The sequence below is a fragment of the Equus przewalskii genome, chromosome 27 (assembly GCF_037783145.1).
Source record: "Equus przewalskii isolate Varuska chromosome 27, EquPr2, whole genome shotgun sequence".
NCBI lineage: Eukaryota > Metazoa > Chordata > Mammalia > Perissodactyla > Equidae > Equus > Equus przewalskii.
Genome location: NC_091857.1, coordinates 28715082 through 28734484, shown reverse-complemented (window position 1 = coordinate 28734484; position 19403 = coordinate 28715082). Strand labels below are relative to the sequence as shown.

The 19403-nt window shown below is 45.0% G+C and overlaps 1 protein-coding gene across 2 annotated transcripts in view; it reads right to left on the bottom strand.

Moving 5' to 3' along the window:
• The window catches only part of HUNK (hormonally up-regulated Neu-associated kinase), a 102006-nt gene that overhangs the window by 46545 nt on the left and 36058 nt on the right, over positions 1-19403 (bottom strand). For both annotated transcript variants that reach the window (XM_070597928.1, XM_070597927.1), the window contains exons 2-3: positions 16114-16406; positions 4307-4362 (exon numbers count right to left, since the gene is read on the bottom strand). In XM_070597928.1, coding sequence (XP_070454029.1) covers positions 4307-4362; positions 16114-16406 — 349 coding nt within the window. The remainder of the gene's footprint in view (positions 1-4306; positions 4363-16113; positions 16407-19403) is intronic.

The following is a 19403-nucleotide window of genomic DNA, read 5'->3' as shown; positions in this document are numbered from 1 at the left end:
TGGCTCCACATCTTGAACGAAACCCTCACGCTCTCTCAACCGGCAGGATTTTATATCTAAAGTCATCACTGCGTTTTCTCCTTGACTCGAACATGTCTCCACCTGCAAAGTGTGCGACTATTGTGAAAGCTGGAGAAAAGCTCAGGAAAGGAGGAACACGGAACGGGGCAGAGCTGTGAGCCCAGGAAGTCGCTCGCACACCGCGGGTCAAGATACGCCACTAAAAATCCTCCCAAGAGTCGTTGAGCTAAGCTAGCTGTAAATGAAAAGCTTTTCGAAATAGAATCCCATCCTAGCAGAGCTCTGAAAAGTCTTCAAGGCTCTGAAGATCACCCAACTCTTCAGCTTAGGCTTGGAGATGAAGAATCAGAACCTACACACAGGGACTGGCAAACCAGCCGGGCCCGCTGCACGTTCACGCTTTTAACCGTGACTTTTTTGTTTCAAGATTCTTATTTTTCTCTTGTAACCTCCGTCTTCCTCTCTTCCTCTGCTTGCTTACTCCGTCCCCGCCTTCATCTGGCCCCATTTCCTTTATCATCAGCCTAGCCCGCACCCGCAGGCCCCACAGAACCTGCCCAGGAAGGCCCTTCAGGAGCCACCGGACCCTCAGATTCCTATCTTAGGAGGAGATCTCTGTTCAAAAGGATCTCCAGCCCCACCCTGGAGTCTCGCTGAAGGGGGAGAAGGTGGAGGGGGTTGAATATTTTTATAAGATGAAAAACCCTATTGAGCTTTAAATTGGATGGCCGTTTAAATGCTTTCGATTTGAAAATCAACCTAAAGGAATTTTAATGAAACAACGAATGCATAGAAAGCATCCACCATGGTGAAATGGAAAGAGCCCCAAGGAATAAAGATTATATTATTTGGGGCAACATTTTAAGGAAAGTTTCATAAACAGTTGTGTTAGGGGCCTAAATTCCTAGGAGTCTCAGAAAACCTATCTCTAGATTTCTGAGATTAAAACAAAAGACTCCTAATTCCTAATCGCTGTGGGGTTCTGTGAACAGCCAAGGACAGCCTTGTTCAGTGCACTTCCTCAGCTCCTGGACCCCGTCTATAAGGAAGTGCTTGATTGAAGAGGGCAGGGCGAGGGGAGATCAGACTCCCAAGCAAGCTTGAGAACACAGTGTCTTGCCTTGTCTTAAGCACAGTTTCAAGAAGATAAATCAGCAGAGGATTTGGGAAGTAGAGGAGATCAAATCAGCCTTTTAAGTGACTTAGGTTGACCTAGCCAAAAGGGTTTAATTTAAAATATATTGTAGAAAAATAACCAGTACATTTCACATTCGTATATGTAATTTTTAAAATTTCACACATATGCCCATAATTAGAATTGTGAAACTAGAGAAAAGTTGGCCTCCCAGTCATGTCACACAGGTCTGCCTCAATTCGATTTGGTGGACGCATAAGCCAATTATCACTCAATTTTTTGAGAGCTGCAGAATGAATCCCAAAAGAGGCTCAAGTGAGGGGCCAGCCCCGTGGTATAGTAGTTAAGTTCAGCACACTCTGCTTCAGTGGCCCAGGGTTCGTGGGTTCGGATCCAGGGCACAGACATACACCATTCATCAGCCATGCTGTGGCAACACCCCACATATAAAGTGGAGGAAGATTGGCACAGATGTTAGCTCAGGGCTAATCTTCCTAACCAAAAGAAAAAAAAAACAGCCCAAGTGAATGCTCCTCTGGAAAACTGAAGTGCAAAATTGTTCTAAGTTGTGGCTCTTACATTTTAAGATTATACTAAACTAAACACATCAGGCTGCTTTTTTTTTTTTGAAGGGAAAAAATCCTGATTAAATCAAATCTTACTCTCGGTTAATTCTAGTTAATTTTAACATGGCTTACACGGCTTAAGTAAAATTTAAATCAAATTATTTCAAAGAAGAGAATCGATTAAGAGGAAGTGGTAATGGCCATAATCAACCTTTGAAAAACAACTAGGTAATTCCTGCAAAGAAAAGATTCAAAGGGCTTTTAAGTTGCAAAAAGACAGTCATAGAAACATTGGATCCAAATTGTCCAACCCAGGGGCAAGAAAGCCCACAAGACAGGGGACCTACCTTCCTTCCAGCACCTTCCCTTCCCTCCTCCAGCCTACTCTGCATGGAAAAATGAGGACATGCAGATTCTGCTCAAGAAATTACACTTCCCAGTTGGTATAACAGCTCCTTCGATGAGGACGTGAGGTAGGGCTCTTTGGTTTGAGCCGGTCTTGAGAGAACTGGGAGGCACACGAAAAGTTCTAACAAAGGGAAGTCCAATTATCGGAGTCTCCTTGCGGGCAGTTTTGGGAAATTTGGTTTCTGACATGGCCCAGTTTGACCCAAGGAGCTGAAAGGCTGCTTGGGTACCAATCCAGAGGTTGTCACGCTGAGAGGTGATGACTCTGAGGCATTTGAATAAAGTGGATCCTAGCATCCAAAGAGGCATTCCCACTCAGGGGAGCTGTGGCTCTAATTCACGTGCTGCCTTTCTTCACCTGATTTGTCCAGGTCGCCTCTAAGAGGGTTTATTATGCGGCCAGTCTGTGAGCTACTTATAAACGCATCCCCTGTTTCCAGCGATTGGTTCTTCCAGAATCTTCTGAGCAAACGTCTCAGCAATACAAAGGCCTGTGCTTTTCAACACTGTCTATTCCACAGTCCATTTCTAGGTTTATAAAAGGTCATTTAGGGCTATCACTTGAGGAGAGAGAACAGACGGAAAGAAGCAGAATGGGTGATGCTGAATTGGGATATGGAAATGACCGCCGGTGGACCGCGCTGTGCTGGGACTGCCGGCCTCAGTCTAGACGATGTGCGGTGGAAGTGAATCATTCTAACTTCTACTGTCACGTACATCCAGCCTTCACACAGCCTGTCCTCTGACTGTCTCTGCTGCTGTTAGGGCAACTCTGTCCCTGCCACCATCACGTTTTCCAAAGACAAGTGACAGGTCGCCCTGCCAGGGAACCTAAAAACAATCTCCTTTCCTCCATTCCTCACTCCCCACCAGGACACTCCTTTGTCTGAGGCCACAGATGCCGGAAACAAGGACCAGAAAGACATCCGGCAGGCATTTCGACATCTGCCGTGTTTAATGCTGCTGTATTTGGCTCTCAGGACAACTAAGATGCAACAGTGAAACAATTTGATAAAAAGAAAATTCTTTGAATTGTCCAAGAATCTTCAAACAATATATTCTTTAAAATATTTCGGAGAAAAAGATGGGTTTCCTCTTAACTGTTAATCTTCTAATAATGGGTGTCTCCATCACGACCCGTCCATGGTGCTTCCTCGCCCAGCCAAGGGGTCTCGAGTCCCTCAGCCCGTTGCCTGTTACTGGTTGGGAGCCAAGTGTGATTCCAAAGCATCTAACTGGCCATTTGAAGGATATGTTTTAGAGAGTTTTGCGATGGTTTTCAGTATTTGCCAAACAAAATTTCCTTCTTAGGTACGAAAGTTAAATTCACAAAATTCTATCAATCCTTCTCTTTTCTCCTAAAATAAAGTCTTTTTCAAGCAACTGAGGTGGAAGAAATTACTTGCAGTTGAGGTGGGAAAAGAAAGAAAAGAAAGGAGTAAAAGATAATGCTAACATCTGGGTGTAAAAATGATGCCCTGAGATTCTGCCAACAGCAACCACGTTCACAGACAAAAACTGAATTCTTCTAAAGAATGTGCTACGGAGTGAATTCGCTTATGGAGCTTGAATTATGAACCAATTAGGACTCACTCTATCCTGGAACTTCCTTCTGATTGGTCGAGACTTCTAAATTATCCCCTTGTGGGGATTTCTCTCTGCATCATCCTCATTGTACTACAGGGCTTGGATAAAGATTATATTAAAAAGAGAAGGTAAGTTGCCTTCCTCCTATACGGCTAAGATAAGGGCAACATCTCCGAACCAAGTTATTTTCTACTATTTTTATGATGTTTTATGGTTAATCCAGATAAAAATAATCCCTATAAAAGTTCAGCTTCATCTGAATTTATAGAGAAACCAAAGTTTGAATAAATCCAAAGAACATGTAACCAGCAAACATTTATTTGGGGTTGTAAAATTCATTTTATGGTCACTTTACAATATTTTTACCTTTCTGATTATGTTTAAATTATTATTAAAATTAATTTTCATTTGCAAAATCATTATTAAATATTGGCGGTAAAAAGAGGTGATCTAGAAGTATTGTCTGGGCATTAGAAATAGATCATGGGTAATTTTCAAAGCCAATAATACAGAAATAAAGAACTAAGAATTAACAACACAACGCTTCAAGGATAATCTTGCTTTTTTTAAAAAAAGAAAAAAGTCCTACCAATCAGCTTGATGTTATTGTCTTCATCTAGCAGCAAATTTTCTATCTTCAAGTCTCTGAAATAAACAAAACCACACGACATCTCAGACAGGCGTTTGAAACAGTAGAATCACATTTTGCTTCTGAAGGGAAACAAACGGTTTTAGAGCCACTTTGAACCAACCCATAAAGCTTCCTGCCAAAACGCGAGCAATCAATAAGTCAATATTTATAACACATGATATAATTAATTGCCCCAGGCTTAAAAAGCTGAAGGATTTCAGAGAAGATGGAGAGCAAGGAGGGCACAAAGTTTCCAAATCATGAGAAGTTTCCAGAAGAAGTGGGACCAAAGCTGGACCCTGGGAGTTAACAGAACTGGGGTTGGGAGAGAAGGGAACTCATTGCTGAGGCAGGAGCTGCCCCAACAGTCGGAGAAATACAAATGTGGCCACGTGTTTGGGAGACGGTGAGGAACTCGGGCGAGAGGAGGGAACAGCTTAGGGGAAGCAGTTTAAAAAAAAATTGAAAGCTGGCATAACTGATCGGTCCCACAATCTCCATGCCTGAAGCCCAAGCATCATCCACAAGTTGGCAGGTGATAATAAATTAATCTATCAAGCAAGCAGAAATTATGGTGGGCAGAAAAATAGACCCCAATGACGTAAACACCCTAATTCCTGACATTATGCCTGAGTATATGTTAATGTTACATGACCAAAGGGAATTAAGTTTGCAGATGCAATGAAGATTGCTAATCAGATAATGGAGGACTGATCACGGACACTGAGGTAACTGAGGAGGTGGGAGGGAGAAATGCATTTGGGCTCACGCTGGGTGTGAGGTGCCTGTGGTATCTGTTCTAGCCAACTGGAAGCTCCTTGAAGGCAGGAAACATGTCTGCCTTGCTTACTGCTGTACCCCAGGACCTTTGCACATTCCAGGTACTCAGTAAATACCAATGAATCTACATTACCAGAGAGACGTTTTTGGATTTCAGAAGAAAAAAAATGTGGGCAAAAGTATATATTTGGTCATCAAACCCATCTAGGCCCAGCTTTTGTCTTCCCACTTTTGAATAGAGACCTGAGCAAAAGAAATGTTTTTCTCCTCTTATCTCAACTGTAAGGAATAGAATTGCATAATCATGATGAACAAAACTGGCAACTGATGACACCAAGGCGAAGTCATGAGACAGAAGGGAGGAGTTGCAAGGACTGTGGTAAACAGGAGAGCACTGTCCCACTCCACGAGGACACTCGCTTACAGCTCGGTCCCAGCACTGCCAGCTCATCCCGTTCTCCCAGAAGCCAGACATCTGGATTTGATCCCGATTTTCAAATGTTGGCAACAAATTCACATTTAAAACAACAATAACAACCACAATGGCGGACCAATCTCTCAGTCAAGCTATAGTCTGCAGACCACTGTCAACCTCAATGCGGTGGCAGCTGAGCCTTGAAAGGACAGGAGATCCCTCAGGGAGAGGGGAGAGAATGAGGGGGATAAAGACCAAGGATGACACGCTGGTGGGGGACCCGACACCAGAGCCACAGGGAAGGAACAGTGGGGGAAGCTGTTGTCATAGGAACGACGAAGGACAGCCTTTCAGGATGGGAAGAAGAGTTAGGGAGTCAAGTGGAGAAGAAAGGTGCCCTTTAAATAGTGACCCACGGATTTCAAGATCGGAAGGTGGCCGGTAGCCTCAGGGCCGGACACTTGGATGAGAAGGGAGATTATGCTGGGGAATATAAATAGATATTCCCCAGTCCACACGCACCCACCTGTGGAAGGAACTGCACCCCTCCACACCAATTCAAATGAAACAATACAGAGCATTTAAAAACTGTGCCAGCCTATGAAAGGGATCACCCATGTCCATATGCAGGGTGACCCCAAATACAACGTGCCCCCCACTTTTGCAATGGGAAGATCCTGCCCCTCAGAAAAATGTTTTTAGACACAAATATATAATTTTTAGAAATGCAATGGAATTATCAAGTGGCTATGTATACTTCTTATCTGTGAAGCTGCACCATCATATTTAAGAGCATATACTAGCATGTTAATAGAATTAATTTCAGAAATATTGTTCCTACAGCCTCACCTGTTATGAAACGATTTTATTGAAACTTGTCACAGGCAGAACCAAGAGGACCGAGTCATCATACGGTGTTTCCAGTGTAACATGATGTTTAAGTTGACTGGACGTTGGAGATAAAATGCTTTTTGGGATCTGTGTATGATGAACTTGCTGGAAATATTATGCAAAGCCATCTAAATAACAAGCGCCCACTTCAAATCGCTATAAATTAAGCACTGAGTGAATTGGTTTTTTAGAGGGCTCTCATGAGCCCTCACAATTGTGAGCTCATATCCCCTGAGGTTATTATTAAAGCCATGTAAAACATCTTTGCCTCCCTTTCTTCGTGGGACTTCAAGAGTTCCCAAAGCCATCCATGAGTCAGGTCAAGGTGAATGCGTCTTCTCCCACGAGTACTTTGCTGTTGAAAATAAACTAATTGAGACTGTGCCCCCATAATAGGAGAGACTTGGCCAAGACTCTGTAAGGTACTTCCTCTGTGCTGAAGATAATTAGGACACAATATAATGCTGCCCTTATATTCAAGCACATACGGTAAATCCAAAACACGTGCGTGCACACCCAAAACTGTGTGCCAGCAACAGCCCAAACTGTGATTCTGTGAAAACTGATTATGAAGCAGTGGCACTGTTTAAATCGAAAGGAAGGCCACAGTTTGTTTCCAGCAAAATTAAAACTCTTTCCTGGAGAAGAATAGAAGCCACGCTAAGGCATTAAAGGAGAAATTTGGATTCAGAACAAATACTATGGAGAAAAACAGCTTCCAGAAGGGAGGTCAAAGAAAGCAATTGTCAAGAAGAAGAAAGCTAAGCTGGATAATTCTGGGGCCACAAAAGCCTCCAGAACAGCCACAATAATTAAAAGAACGATATAAATGGGAGACTAAAAATAAGAGAAAATGCAAAAGAAAAAAGACCCACTTTTAAAATCAGGAAATAGCACAAAACCTGGAGAGGAAGTATAAAAATGTAACTATGAGGCAAAATGAGAAAAATCAAATTGGTTAAAAGTCACTGTCTTCCCACCCACTGCATCCCACAGTAACCCACCCCAGGGCCCAAGAAAAATGCTCAGAACGAACCTGGTCAACCGGGGTTGTTCAGAAATATGTTACCTTTCTGTGAAGGTTTCTGAAAGTTTTCAGGGCTAACCAATCTTACTGCCTACAGGTTCCATGACTAGTTAATGGAAAGATGAGCTACATTAGTCTCTGTCCAGGAGAGCTGGGTACCTCATCCTGCGAAATGAGGGGAACATTTGACCTCTTTTGGCTTCATTTATTTCCACCTCCTGCTTTGCCTTTTGAGACTTAACTAGAAGGAGGAGGAACATACTTTCCTTCTGACTCTTGAGGAAAAAAGGCTCTAAAATCATATTTTTAAAAGTAGCGTTTGCCTGGATCTTTACCCAAATGAGCTGCAGATTTGTAGACACAAAAGTTTACAGCAGCTTTATTCATAATTGCCAAAACTTGGAAGCAGCCAAGACGTCCTTCCGTAGGTGAATGGATAAACTGTGGTACCTCTGGACCGTGGAATATTATTGAGTGATAAGGAGAAATGAGCTATCAAGTCATGAAAAGCCATGGAGGAACCTTAAATGCAAGTTTCCAAGTGAAAGAAGGCAGTTTGAACAGGCAACATACTGCATGATTCCAATTATATGACGTTCTGGAAAAGGCAGAACTATAGAGACAGTGGTTGCCAGAGGTTTGGGGAGGATAAATAGGTGGGGCACACTTTTTCAGGGTGGTGAAACTATTCTTTATGATATGTAATGGTGGCTACATGACCTCAAGCATTTGTAAGCATTTGTCAAAATCCACAAAACTCCAGAACACAAAAGAATGAGCCCTAATGTAGACTATAGACCTTAGTTAACAACAGTGTATCAATATTGGTTCATCAATTGCAACAAATGTGCTACACTATGGCAAGGTATTAATAATAGGGAAAACAATGTGCAAGGGGGGTGGGGAAGTATGTGGAAATTCTGTAGTTTCTGCACAATTTGTCCGTAAACCTAAAACTGCTTTAAAAAATAAAGTCTATTAAATTTTTTAAAGTAGCTTTTGGATATTTTCCCCTTTCCTAACAGATGAGTACTAGTTACAGCTACAACCAAGTACCTCACTCAGAATGTTCACTGTGGAGCATCCTTACCACCTAAAGTTAATTATGAGTCCATCAGCACAGTGGGCCACTCAGACCCTCTGCCCAGCTACTCAACAATTACCAAAGAGGTCACAAATGATTCAGAGACCACAAAATTGAGAGACACCTTCTTGAATAATAAAAGGATGAATTTATTCATAAGGTTTTACTGTTGGTGTATTACAATGTATCTTTTAAAAAACTATGAGCAGGTCTCTATTATCCAGAAAACCTCCCCATGGTCCTTGTGAAAAGCATGGTGTTTATTCCACTTCCATCCCCAAGAGGAAAATACTTGGCTCTCAGTGTCAGGTCTGTGGTCTGGGAGGGAAGGTTCTGAGAGCTGACTGGTCTGTGCTTGATGATGGAGGGGATGGTCAATTTCACGTCAATGCTCCTGGATGGGATTAATCACTTTATGGAAGGGAGAGAAATGGGAGGTTCTTCTGTGGCCTCGGGGCGGGTGTGAGGAGTCCGCTCTGTAGCAGGGAAATTGGAAGTTCAGTGTGAACTTGTAACTGAGAACAAAAGCGAAGAAGAAAACGGCCCCTGGAGGGACGGGAAATCGGTTTTCCTTGGCCAAAGGGGCTTCAAAGAGGAGTTAGGACAAGCAAGGAGGGATGGGGCGCGCCCCAATTTAAGGGAGAGCGGAGGACCAGGTTACTAGGACAGTGCTCAGGGGGAAACAGTGTCCTGGAAACAAAGGAAAGTACCGGAAGAGGAGAAGCCAGTGGAGGGCCCTCCGGCAAAGCCAGAGTTAGGAGCCCAGGCCAGGAGAGGCCACCCAGGGCGCAGGCACAGAGGCTTCTGGACCCTTCTCTGGTGACTGGGCAGTTCCGGGGAGAAATGCCCAATGGGGCTCGTCATCACAGCCCTCAGCAGACCTGACAGTGGGTCTGGGTCTCTACTGTCCTTTGTGGGGGATGGGGGCCTGGTGTGGTGGGTGTTTTTCTGCAGATTGAGAGAGGGCCCAAATGAAGAGCCCTTTGTTCTAGGTTATTTCAAACGAACAAGCTCAAACAGGCTACTACTAGCATTAAAGGCTCACCCACAGCCCCCGAGCACACCCCTCCCCCTGCCCACCCAAACTCTCCTTGCGTTTCTTTAAAGATGGTAATCTCGAAGGTTTGGAGACTGGCCACATGGACTCCAGCCACTGCCCTCAAGACAGAGGGGTGGAGGGGTCAAGTGAGGGAAGGCTCTGTTGCCATAACAAACACTCCCGGGGGAGGGAGGAGAAGCAGGTGAGCAGAAGCAGACCCAGGCAGTACTGGGGAGGTGGGGAGTGTGCATGTGTGTGTGTGTGTGCGCACACTTGAATGTGCATGTGTGTGTATGCGTGCATAGGGGGAGAGCATGGATGTGCATGCGTGTGTGTGCACACGAGTGTGAACACATCCATGTATGGGTGTGAGAGCATATACATGTGTAAATGTGTGTTGTGTGCATGCTCACTTGTATGTGTGAGCACAAGTGTTGCTGTGTATACGTACATATGTATGAATGTGTGTGTACACTTAAGTGTGAGTGCACATTGCGAGTGTATACACACATTCATGAGAGTGTGTACATGTATGTGTGCATGCACGCATATGGGGAGAGCATGGGTGTGCAGGTGTGTGAGCACACGTGTCAGTGTGTGCATGTGCACACACACTCATCCAGAATATTGGGATGGATCAGGCTCCTGTGGGCCTTGCCAGGCATGACAAACCCAGCATAAAGGTCAAAGGTCGGGCCTCTAACAAATGTTAGGCCTAGACTGAGGGGCAGGAACTCAAAAGACAGCTTGGGGGAGCCACTCAGGGTTGAGATGAAGATGAAAGGGAAGAACTGAACATCACAGAGCAGGGACCACCAGGATTCAGGGGAGGGGAGAGTGGGACAGAGTAGGACGGAGGGGCCGGGGAGGGCGTCGGTGGAGGAGCTGAGCAAAGACTCTGAGCCCAACATGGTGGTGTGGGGAAGCAAGACAGGCTGACCTGCCCTGGACCGAGTCATTTAAATGCTCTGAGCTTCTGATTCTTCTTTGAAAAATAGTGTCACTTGAGGGGCTACCTAGTGGGGCCATTGGCAGGAGGAAATGAGAAAACGCACCTGTGTGTCTTGGGGGCCCCTCCAGGCCAAGCAACAACCAATAGGTAAGAGGGGGAAGGCTGGAGGCAAGGATCATAAAGTTACAGACACAAAGACAAGCGAAGGGGGGACTCCAGACTTAAAAGGGGGGGTGGGGGTTCATTTGGTGATAAGCAAACAGCATCGGGGGGCCTTTGCTCTCATGCGAAGGGTCAGGGGGAAGGCGCCCCGGGGGGCAGGGGCTCGAGACCAGACTCATCCAGGATTAGGTCTGGGGAGAAAGCTGTGCCTGTGGAGGTGGCCGCAAGATGGATTTTAGTAATAAGCTTAGAATAAAGCAGGCAAGAAAAGCCCATAACTCCCCAGGGCGGTCGGCACTTTGCAGTGACCGAGAGGGGTTTGGGGTTAGGTTTTATCTTCAAAAGCACTGTATTAAAACCAAATGATTTTTAAATCTTTGATTTATCCCAGAAAGAACATAAAACTGTCTACCAGCAAGCTTCCATCCCAGTGCTAACTCTGACACTCCTGTATTCATTCAAATCTCCCTTCATTTATTCAGCAGTCGTCCTGTGTGTCCATGGGGCTGACCGCTGGGCTAGGTTGCGACATGTGCAGAAGACAGAGAGCAAACAAGTAAGTTATCAGATGAAGAGTGTCTGGAAGGCAAAGCAGAGGGTGCTGTGGGAGTCTATGACCAGAGGGGCTAGCCTGGAGGGCCTCCTGGAGGAGGTGAGTTTGGAGCTGGGACCTGAAGGATGAGCAGGATTTAGTCAGACAAAGAAGGCACCGGCAGTGCCAGCGGAGAACAGCAGTGGGGCCCCAAGCACACAGAATTCAGCCTCGCAGGTAGAAAACAAATGAGGTGGACTCAGTAATAACTACAGCAAACATGGACCCAGCACTGACAAAGTGTCTCAGGGTTAAGCACTTTACGTGAATGGGCTAGTCTAATCCTCACAACAATCCTGTGAAGTGGCTAATCCCTTATCCCTATTGTGTGGATGTGGCAAGAGAAGCAGAAAATCCTCAGGGACCCACCCGATGCGGCTCTTACGTGGCAGAGCTGGCACGTGGATGTGGGCAGTCCAGCTTTAGAATCAACCTCACTGACCACAGCGCATCCCGATCCACATGGTTATTGGGCTAGAGCGTTGTAAAATCTCACATTTCCACTCATATTTTTTTAAACCCAACTGAACAGAAAACCTTGATATACATGAAAACACCCCCGGATATGTGCCCGCTCTCAGAAGAAGCCCCTGGGAGCTCCAACAGCCTCTGGCTGTGAGCGGTTTCTCCCTCTCATCGGCCATTCCCTCCCTCCCCTCTCCAAGAGATGCTACAAGTGCAAAGAACTGCTTAATACGCAACCTCCCCCCCCCCCACCCTAGGACAGGGTGTGCCTGCTTCTTGTCGGCCCACGAGAACAAAGGAGGGTCACTTCTCTCCCCCTCATTCCTCCTAAGCGCCTAGGGCCCTTCCCCAATACTGATGAATGAACAAGGCCGTGGCCCTGGGAGAGTGATGTGGACACAGGCCCAGGCACAGACTCGCGCAAACTTTGATCATGGGTCTCTCTCCCTGAGTCCTGCAGGCCCCCCTGGCTTGCCTCTTCCTGCGCAGCAAGGGCGGTATTGTGTTATGGGGCTGCGTTTTGTCTGGATAGTTTGATTGGACATTGTTATTTTGAACGAACAGCTGAATCTCCAACGAGCCTCTCAGCAGAATCAGCATTCTTGATGGTCGACGTTAGGAGTCAATGCTCTATCGACAATAGGCAAATCATCAGATGTGGGCGTGCTGCTGGGTGAGCACGTTTGAGAAAAAGAAAAACCTGTTAGCCTTTAAACGCGGAGGATCGCAGGCAAATCTACCACGGAGTGATGAAGTGAGGCCACAGTCCACCTTTGCAAAACTTCACAATGGCCTGTTGGAGCAAAAGACGCAAAGGCTGTGGCAGGTCCATTTTTAAATGAAGTTCTCTGCCAGCTAAGAGCATCTTTTCTAGAGGTTTAGTTTCCTTTTTTTCTTTCCACTTGTAATATTTACATGATTTTTAAAGATTTGCTTCCTTTAAATGATATTTAAATAGTTCTGAGTAGATAATTAAATATTTAGATTTAATATCACAGGAAATGAGAGCTCTGCCAAGCATTAAGTCGACAACAACACAACATTATAGTTTCTGCCTAATCAGGAATTGCGCGTTTACAGCATCCTCTAACACGGAACCAAAAGTCCTCTAAATCTCTAGCTGTAGCCACCAAAATTCATCCTAAATCCTTTTGGATGATCTAATCTGTTTGCTCAAAAATCTTCCCACGAGGGACTCCAGGGCACCTCTGAAATGCTATACTCTCCCATTCATTTGAAAAACCTAACCCCAGAATAATTTAAGAAATTTATTCCACTTTGGAACCTAATTCTCCACTGTGGAAAAGGGCTACAGTAAATAGTACACCGGCAGTGAACCAGATCACAGATGCTAAAAATGAGTGGTCTAGAATCTTCGAAAGTCAAGACACGAGCTAAAGCCCCATATTCTTACAAACATTCTCAGTGATGTCTTAATCCCCTGTCTGCATGCACTGACACTCATTCACACGATTTCTAGACAGAAAAACGAAGACCCACCCCCCCACCCCATACCGAGCTTTCCAATCTTCCCTAACTTTAAAAGAGCTGAGCCTTTGCCATTCTTGGCTTATGAATATATTTCCAAGAAGCGATGAAAAAGGAGAACGCTGGAGATCAGAGAAAGAAAAAGCACACCGTCTTAGCTATCAAAACATCATTAAATGCATTCCTTTGACATTCTGACAGTAATTGCTTTGAGAAGGATTGGATTTTGTTAAAATTGCTTTAAAAGGGTTGTTGAGAATTTCCAGCGGGAGAGACCAGTGAACGAGACCCAGCCTTCACTCCTACTTCCTTTGTTGTCCTCGAAATCCTGCGAAGCTGGGTGTGCATCTGATTTTTGACACCACGAAGCCCTCGTCATAACACCTCAAGCCCCTCAGAAGGCTCTGCCCCCGGCTCTATTTTCTGCCGTGACCACTGGACCCGGTAACCCAAGCTGATTCATTCATGAGGTCCCTGCCTCTGTCATCTTAACAAACAAAGACAGGACCAGGCACACTTACGGCCATCATTCTCCTAATAATGGCAGAGCTGTGACACAGCAGACTACACAAGGGTATTGTTGGAAAGAGCCAAAAATAGTGTTATTAACTTAAAATTTCTGAATGTTCTCTTCCTCACTGATGGAAACCCAAAGAGTTCTAATGAAGCGTGAGTTCACGACAACGTGTGTGACTAAAAATATGTCCATGAAGAGGTTCTCTCCCTCAGCCAGTAAATGATCCGCCTGGATGGTGCCTGGCTGCGGCTGGCTCTGAGGAAGCCTGAATGAGGGGACCTGCCCTGGAGAATCTGGGGAGGCTTGGGCGTGACAGGGGGGAGCATTCCAATGCCAATGCCACTAAAGAAACAGCCTCTCCACCTTGAAAATCCACAAGTTCTATTAACTAAGGGCTGAGCCACTTTCTTCACTGATCAGAACATGAGTGGTTTGCTTTTTCTTTCTTTCTTTTTTTTTTTTTTGAGGAAGATTAACCCTGAGCTAACTTTTGCCAATCCTCCTCTTTTTGCTGAGGAAGACTGGCCCTGAGCTAACATCCATGCCCATCTTCCTCTACATTATGTGTGGGATGCCTACCACAGCATGGCTTGCCAAGTGGTGCCACGTCCGTACCCGGGATCCAAACCAGTGAACCCTGGACCGCCAAAGCAGAATGTGTGCAGAATGTGTGCACTTAACCACTGTGCCACCAGGCGGGCCCATGGATGGTTTTCAAACAGATAAAAGTACCATTAGAAGTTGAATTTTTAAAACTATATGTTTCCTCTGAAAGTTAAACATAGAGTTGCCATGTGACTCAGCACTTCCACTTCTAAGAGCAGAATTCTCCAAGAGAAGTAAAAACATATATTCACAGGATAACCCGTATATGGATGTTCACAGCAGCATTATTCACAATGGTCAAAAGGTGGAAACAACCCACATGTCCATCAGTGGATGAATGCATAAACAAAATATGGTCTGTCCATACAATGGAATATTACTCAGTCATAAAAAGGAAAAAGGGGCTGAGAGATACTGCAAAAGGGATGAATCTGGAAAACATTACGCCAAGTAAAAGAAGCTAATCGTGAAAGGTCACACGTTGTTTGTTTCCATTTATAGGAAATGTCCAGAACAGGGAAATCCATGGAGACAGAAAGTAGATCAGTGGTTGCCAGGGGCTGGTGGAGGGGGAAATGGGGAGCAACTGCCAATGGGTACAGGGTTTCTTTTTTGGGGCGAAGAAAACCTTCTAAAATTACATAGTGTTGACAGTTGTACAACTCTGTGAATACACTAAAGCAACTGAACTGTACATTTTAAATGCGTCAATTTTATCTCAATGAAAAAAATGTTTAACATGTGTGTATATATATATCTGTATATATACACACATATATTTTGTGCTTTGATCTTGCTTTTTGAAACGAGAATCAATTAAACACGAGCCCTAAATTTTCTCAACAACCCAGAATAATTATGGATTGTAATTCCATGAAAGAAGAAGGATGCATTTATTGGTGAAGTCAACAATTTCTTGGGAGGAAAAGAGGGCACTTGTATTGTATTGTATTGTATTTATTTCATTTTAGTATAGCACTAAAATTAGGCCCCGACCACCGATGGCAACCTTGCTAAGGATGCTATTTCCATCCCCCTTCCTTGTAGAGATCCTCCTCAGGAGGGAGCAGGCTGTTAGGAAGAAAAAATTGATTTTCATAATTATTCGCAAGGTTGACTTGGCTTATGGGGCACACCCCTCACTTTCAAGGGTAAGTTCACAATTCGAATGCTTCTCCCATCCAGTAGACTCAACAGCTACTGAACAACCACCAAAGGTAAAGCAGATGCAATGAAAGCACCATCGCTCACACGAGCTGACAGACAATCTCAGGCCATCTTAACATTGATGCTTCTTTCAGGCACCTGAGCAACCAGTCTCATTACTCTGCAAATAATAATAATACGTGCAATCAACACTCACACGGCCCTTGCTATATACCACACACTAGTCCAAGTTCTTTCCATATACTAATTCGTTTAGCCTTCCATTAACCTCAAGGTAAGTATCATTATTATTCCCATTTTAAAGAAAAAGAGACCGAGGTTCAGAGTGGTTAAGTAATTTTCCCAGGGTCACACAACTATGAAAGGAGAGAGCCAGGATGCGAACCCAGGCCCTCTGGCTTTAGACGCCACTCTTTTAAGCCCACACTGGCATTAACCCAACTCACAAACCTTCCTACGGAACAAAAGCGTAGAATTGTAAAACACACTGCAACGCCTCAGCCTTGCCTGGAGTGCACTGAAGCACTGTGCAGTCTGTTCAGCACAGAGTCGGCGATCGTCAGCACGGCACGGCCCTTACCTGTGGACCACCCCAGCCCGGTGCAGGTGCTCCACCGCAGAGATCAGCTGTCGGATGTATCTGCGGGCTTCAGACTCCTCCAGCCGCTTCTTCTCATAGATCTTGTGCATCAGGTTGCCCCCAGGACACAGCTCCATGACCAGGTAGTAGCTGTTTTCCGTCTCTAAGATATCGAGCAGCTGGGTGATGTTGGGGTGGCGGATCATCTGCTGGATCTGGCCCTCTCGCCGAAGGTTTTTGGTGACGTATGTGTCCTTTTTGGCTCTCTTCTTGTCGATGACTTTAATGGCCACCTAAGGAGACACCAAGAACACAGCTGTCGTCAGACACTGCAGGCAAAGCTTACCCCCTGACTATTCACAAGAACCCTAGGAAAATATACAGCTACATCTCTGCACGAGGAGAAAAAGCCTATCTAAAATAGCATCAAGGGAAAAAAAGGAGACTGTAACATCAGGAAAGATCAACAGATTGAATTATTAAGGAAGAGAAAGAAATTTACTTAAGCAAACTTGAATGGCCGACTGGAAGGCTCAGTGAAGGGTCAATGTCAAACTTAGTTCTCCCAAGGGTGCAATGCCAAGTTCTCCTCCGGCATGTCTCCAGGTTGGGTCCCCCATGCCTCCACTTCTGAAACTGCCAGTGGTTAGGCAGCTGGGGTGGGGAGGTGACGCCCGACAATGCAGCACCCCCATCCTTCCTCTTGCCCTTTCTCTGCCCTGCCCCAGATCCTTCGGCCAGGCCGCCTCTGGCCTCCAATGTGGACCTCTTTCCCTTGGGGAATTACCATGAGGGTTAACTCTTGGCCCTACATCAGGACCCAACCTGTTGTTGCTCCAGGGTGGCATCTCAAATACCCACAGGATGCTCCTTCCGGGTCATTTTCCCCACAGTCAACGTGTCACAGGGAGGAAGGGAGGAAGGGAGAGAAAGAAGAAAAAAGGAAGGACGGAGGGGTGGAGGGGAAGGGAAGATTGTCTTTTCCACATAGATCTACACCCCTTCCCAACTCTCCCCTTTCCTTTGGTGACAGTCACCTCTCCACTCAACAGGACCTAAGACATACCACCGTTTTTGTCCTCTTCTTTTCTTACGTCTTCACTCCTCTCCCTAATGTGACCAGCCATTCGCATCACGTCGACTCCTTCTACTAAGTGCCTCTCTCACCGTCTTTCCTCTCCGTTAGTGACGCCACCAGTCGGGTGCTTTTAGGACCTAGCCTCCTAGAGCCCAGACGCGCTGTCTCTAAGTGAGACTTGGCAACCCAAGGGACATTCTCATCCAAGGGTATCAAGCCACCTGGGTGCTGGAGGAAAACACTGGACCTTCCATTTCTATTTATTTCCTTCTTTTGTAACTATATTTTATAACTACTTCATAACACACTCAATATATTAATACAGAGGTGTGATAAAGATCAATCAATAAATGATAGATAGGTGATAGATGGATGGATAGATAGATAGATGTTTGCAGTGAGAGGCTCAAATGTTATTTTCTTGACAGAGGTTCACAATTAAAAAAAAAAACAGTCTAGCCACCACTAGCTTGGACTGTGACATCACTGTCCTACCTCTTTTCCCTAATGCTCATCCTGGCCCCTCAAAGTCACTCTACTGTCTGCCTCAAAATCAATGGGTCAGGAACTCTGACTTCTTGCTTAAAGCTCCGCAGAGACTCCTGCTGCCCACAGGGCAAGGTCCACACTCCTGGCCCAGCGCTCCAGCTTCAGATGATAACAAGTCCCACCTCCCTTCTAGGGAGTTCCTTTCACGCTCCTTCCTCAGGGTCCCACCACACCTATCATGTGCTACACCATTTAAAGCAGTCCTCCCTTAACGCAGGCCCAGGCCCTTCCTCACCACACACAGGATGTATAAACGACAAGTGGCTGATAGGTTACTAACTGAGCAAATCACTGAACCTTTTTTTTATTTTTACCATTGATGCAAAAATAGCTGTAAACAGCTTAATCTATTATCTTTTCTGAAGAACAGTCTCTTTGCTTAATTTTAATTTTTTCCTTAAGATATAATTGACATGTAACATTGTATTAGTTTTAGGTATGTAACAGAATGATTTGATATATGAATATATTGTGCAATGATTATCACAATAAGTTTAGCTAACATCCAACACCACACAGTTACAAATTCTTGTGTGTGTGTGATGAGAACCTTGTGTCTTAGCAACTTGCAAATATACGATACAGTAGGGTTACCTCTAGTCACCATGCTGTACGGAACATCCCCAGGACTTACTTATCTTATAGCTGGAAGTTTGTACTTTTTGACCCCCTTCACCCTTTTTAACAGGGGTTTTCAGACCCTTGATCCAAAGATATGACTAAGAGAAGACAAATAGCCAATGGGAGAAGACAAGCTGGGGGCCTGCCCTTTCCCAAGTCAGTCTGAGACCAATGCTGTCCACCCGCAGAAGTGAAAGTTACGCTCTGTGGTTTGGCCCCAACTAGTTCAGCAGTGCTACACTAAAAGCTTTAAAAACTGGACTTATTCGTGACACACAAAAAACACATATATATATAATATATAGTGTCACATATGTACGATACACATATGCATACATATATCTGTCCATCACCTTGTGGGGGATGGGAGAAAGAGGGATGCTGAAAAATACAAGAAGAGTCTGTCTTTGCTTGAGTCTGTTGCCATGTTTTAAAAATTACATCCTTTGGCAATGAAATTCTCACACGTGCCACGAATAAACAACAGCTGAAAAGCCCAGCAGTCATACGATCTGCCTTTTTTAATACACCACACGATTATTATTAGGATAATTTATTCAGTGCTTTAATCGCCTGCGGTAAGTTACATAACGGCCACCCAAAGACTTTGCGTGCTAACCCCTGGAACGTGTGAATGTGACCATATCTGGAGAGGTGAAGGATTTTGAGATGAGAGTAACCTGCATTATCTGGGTGAGCTCTAAATGTCAACACCAGGGTCCTTACAAAATAGAGGCAGTGGGAGATTTCACACAAATACACAGAGGAGAAGGCCGTGTGAAGAAAGAGGCAGAGAGGGCAGCAATGGGCCACAAACCAAGGAATGCCACAGCCAGCAGAAGCCAAAAGAGGCGAAGGATGGATCCCACCCAGAGCCATCAGAGGGAGCACGGCCCTGCCAACACCTTGGTTTTGGTCCAGTGAAATTGATTTTGGACTTCCGGCCTCCAGAACTGTGAGAGAATAAATTTCGGTCGTTTTAAGTCACCAAGTTCACAGTAATTCATTACAGCAGCCACAGGAAACTAACACACCAGGTGTG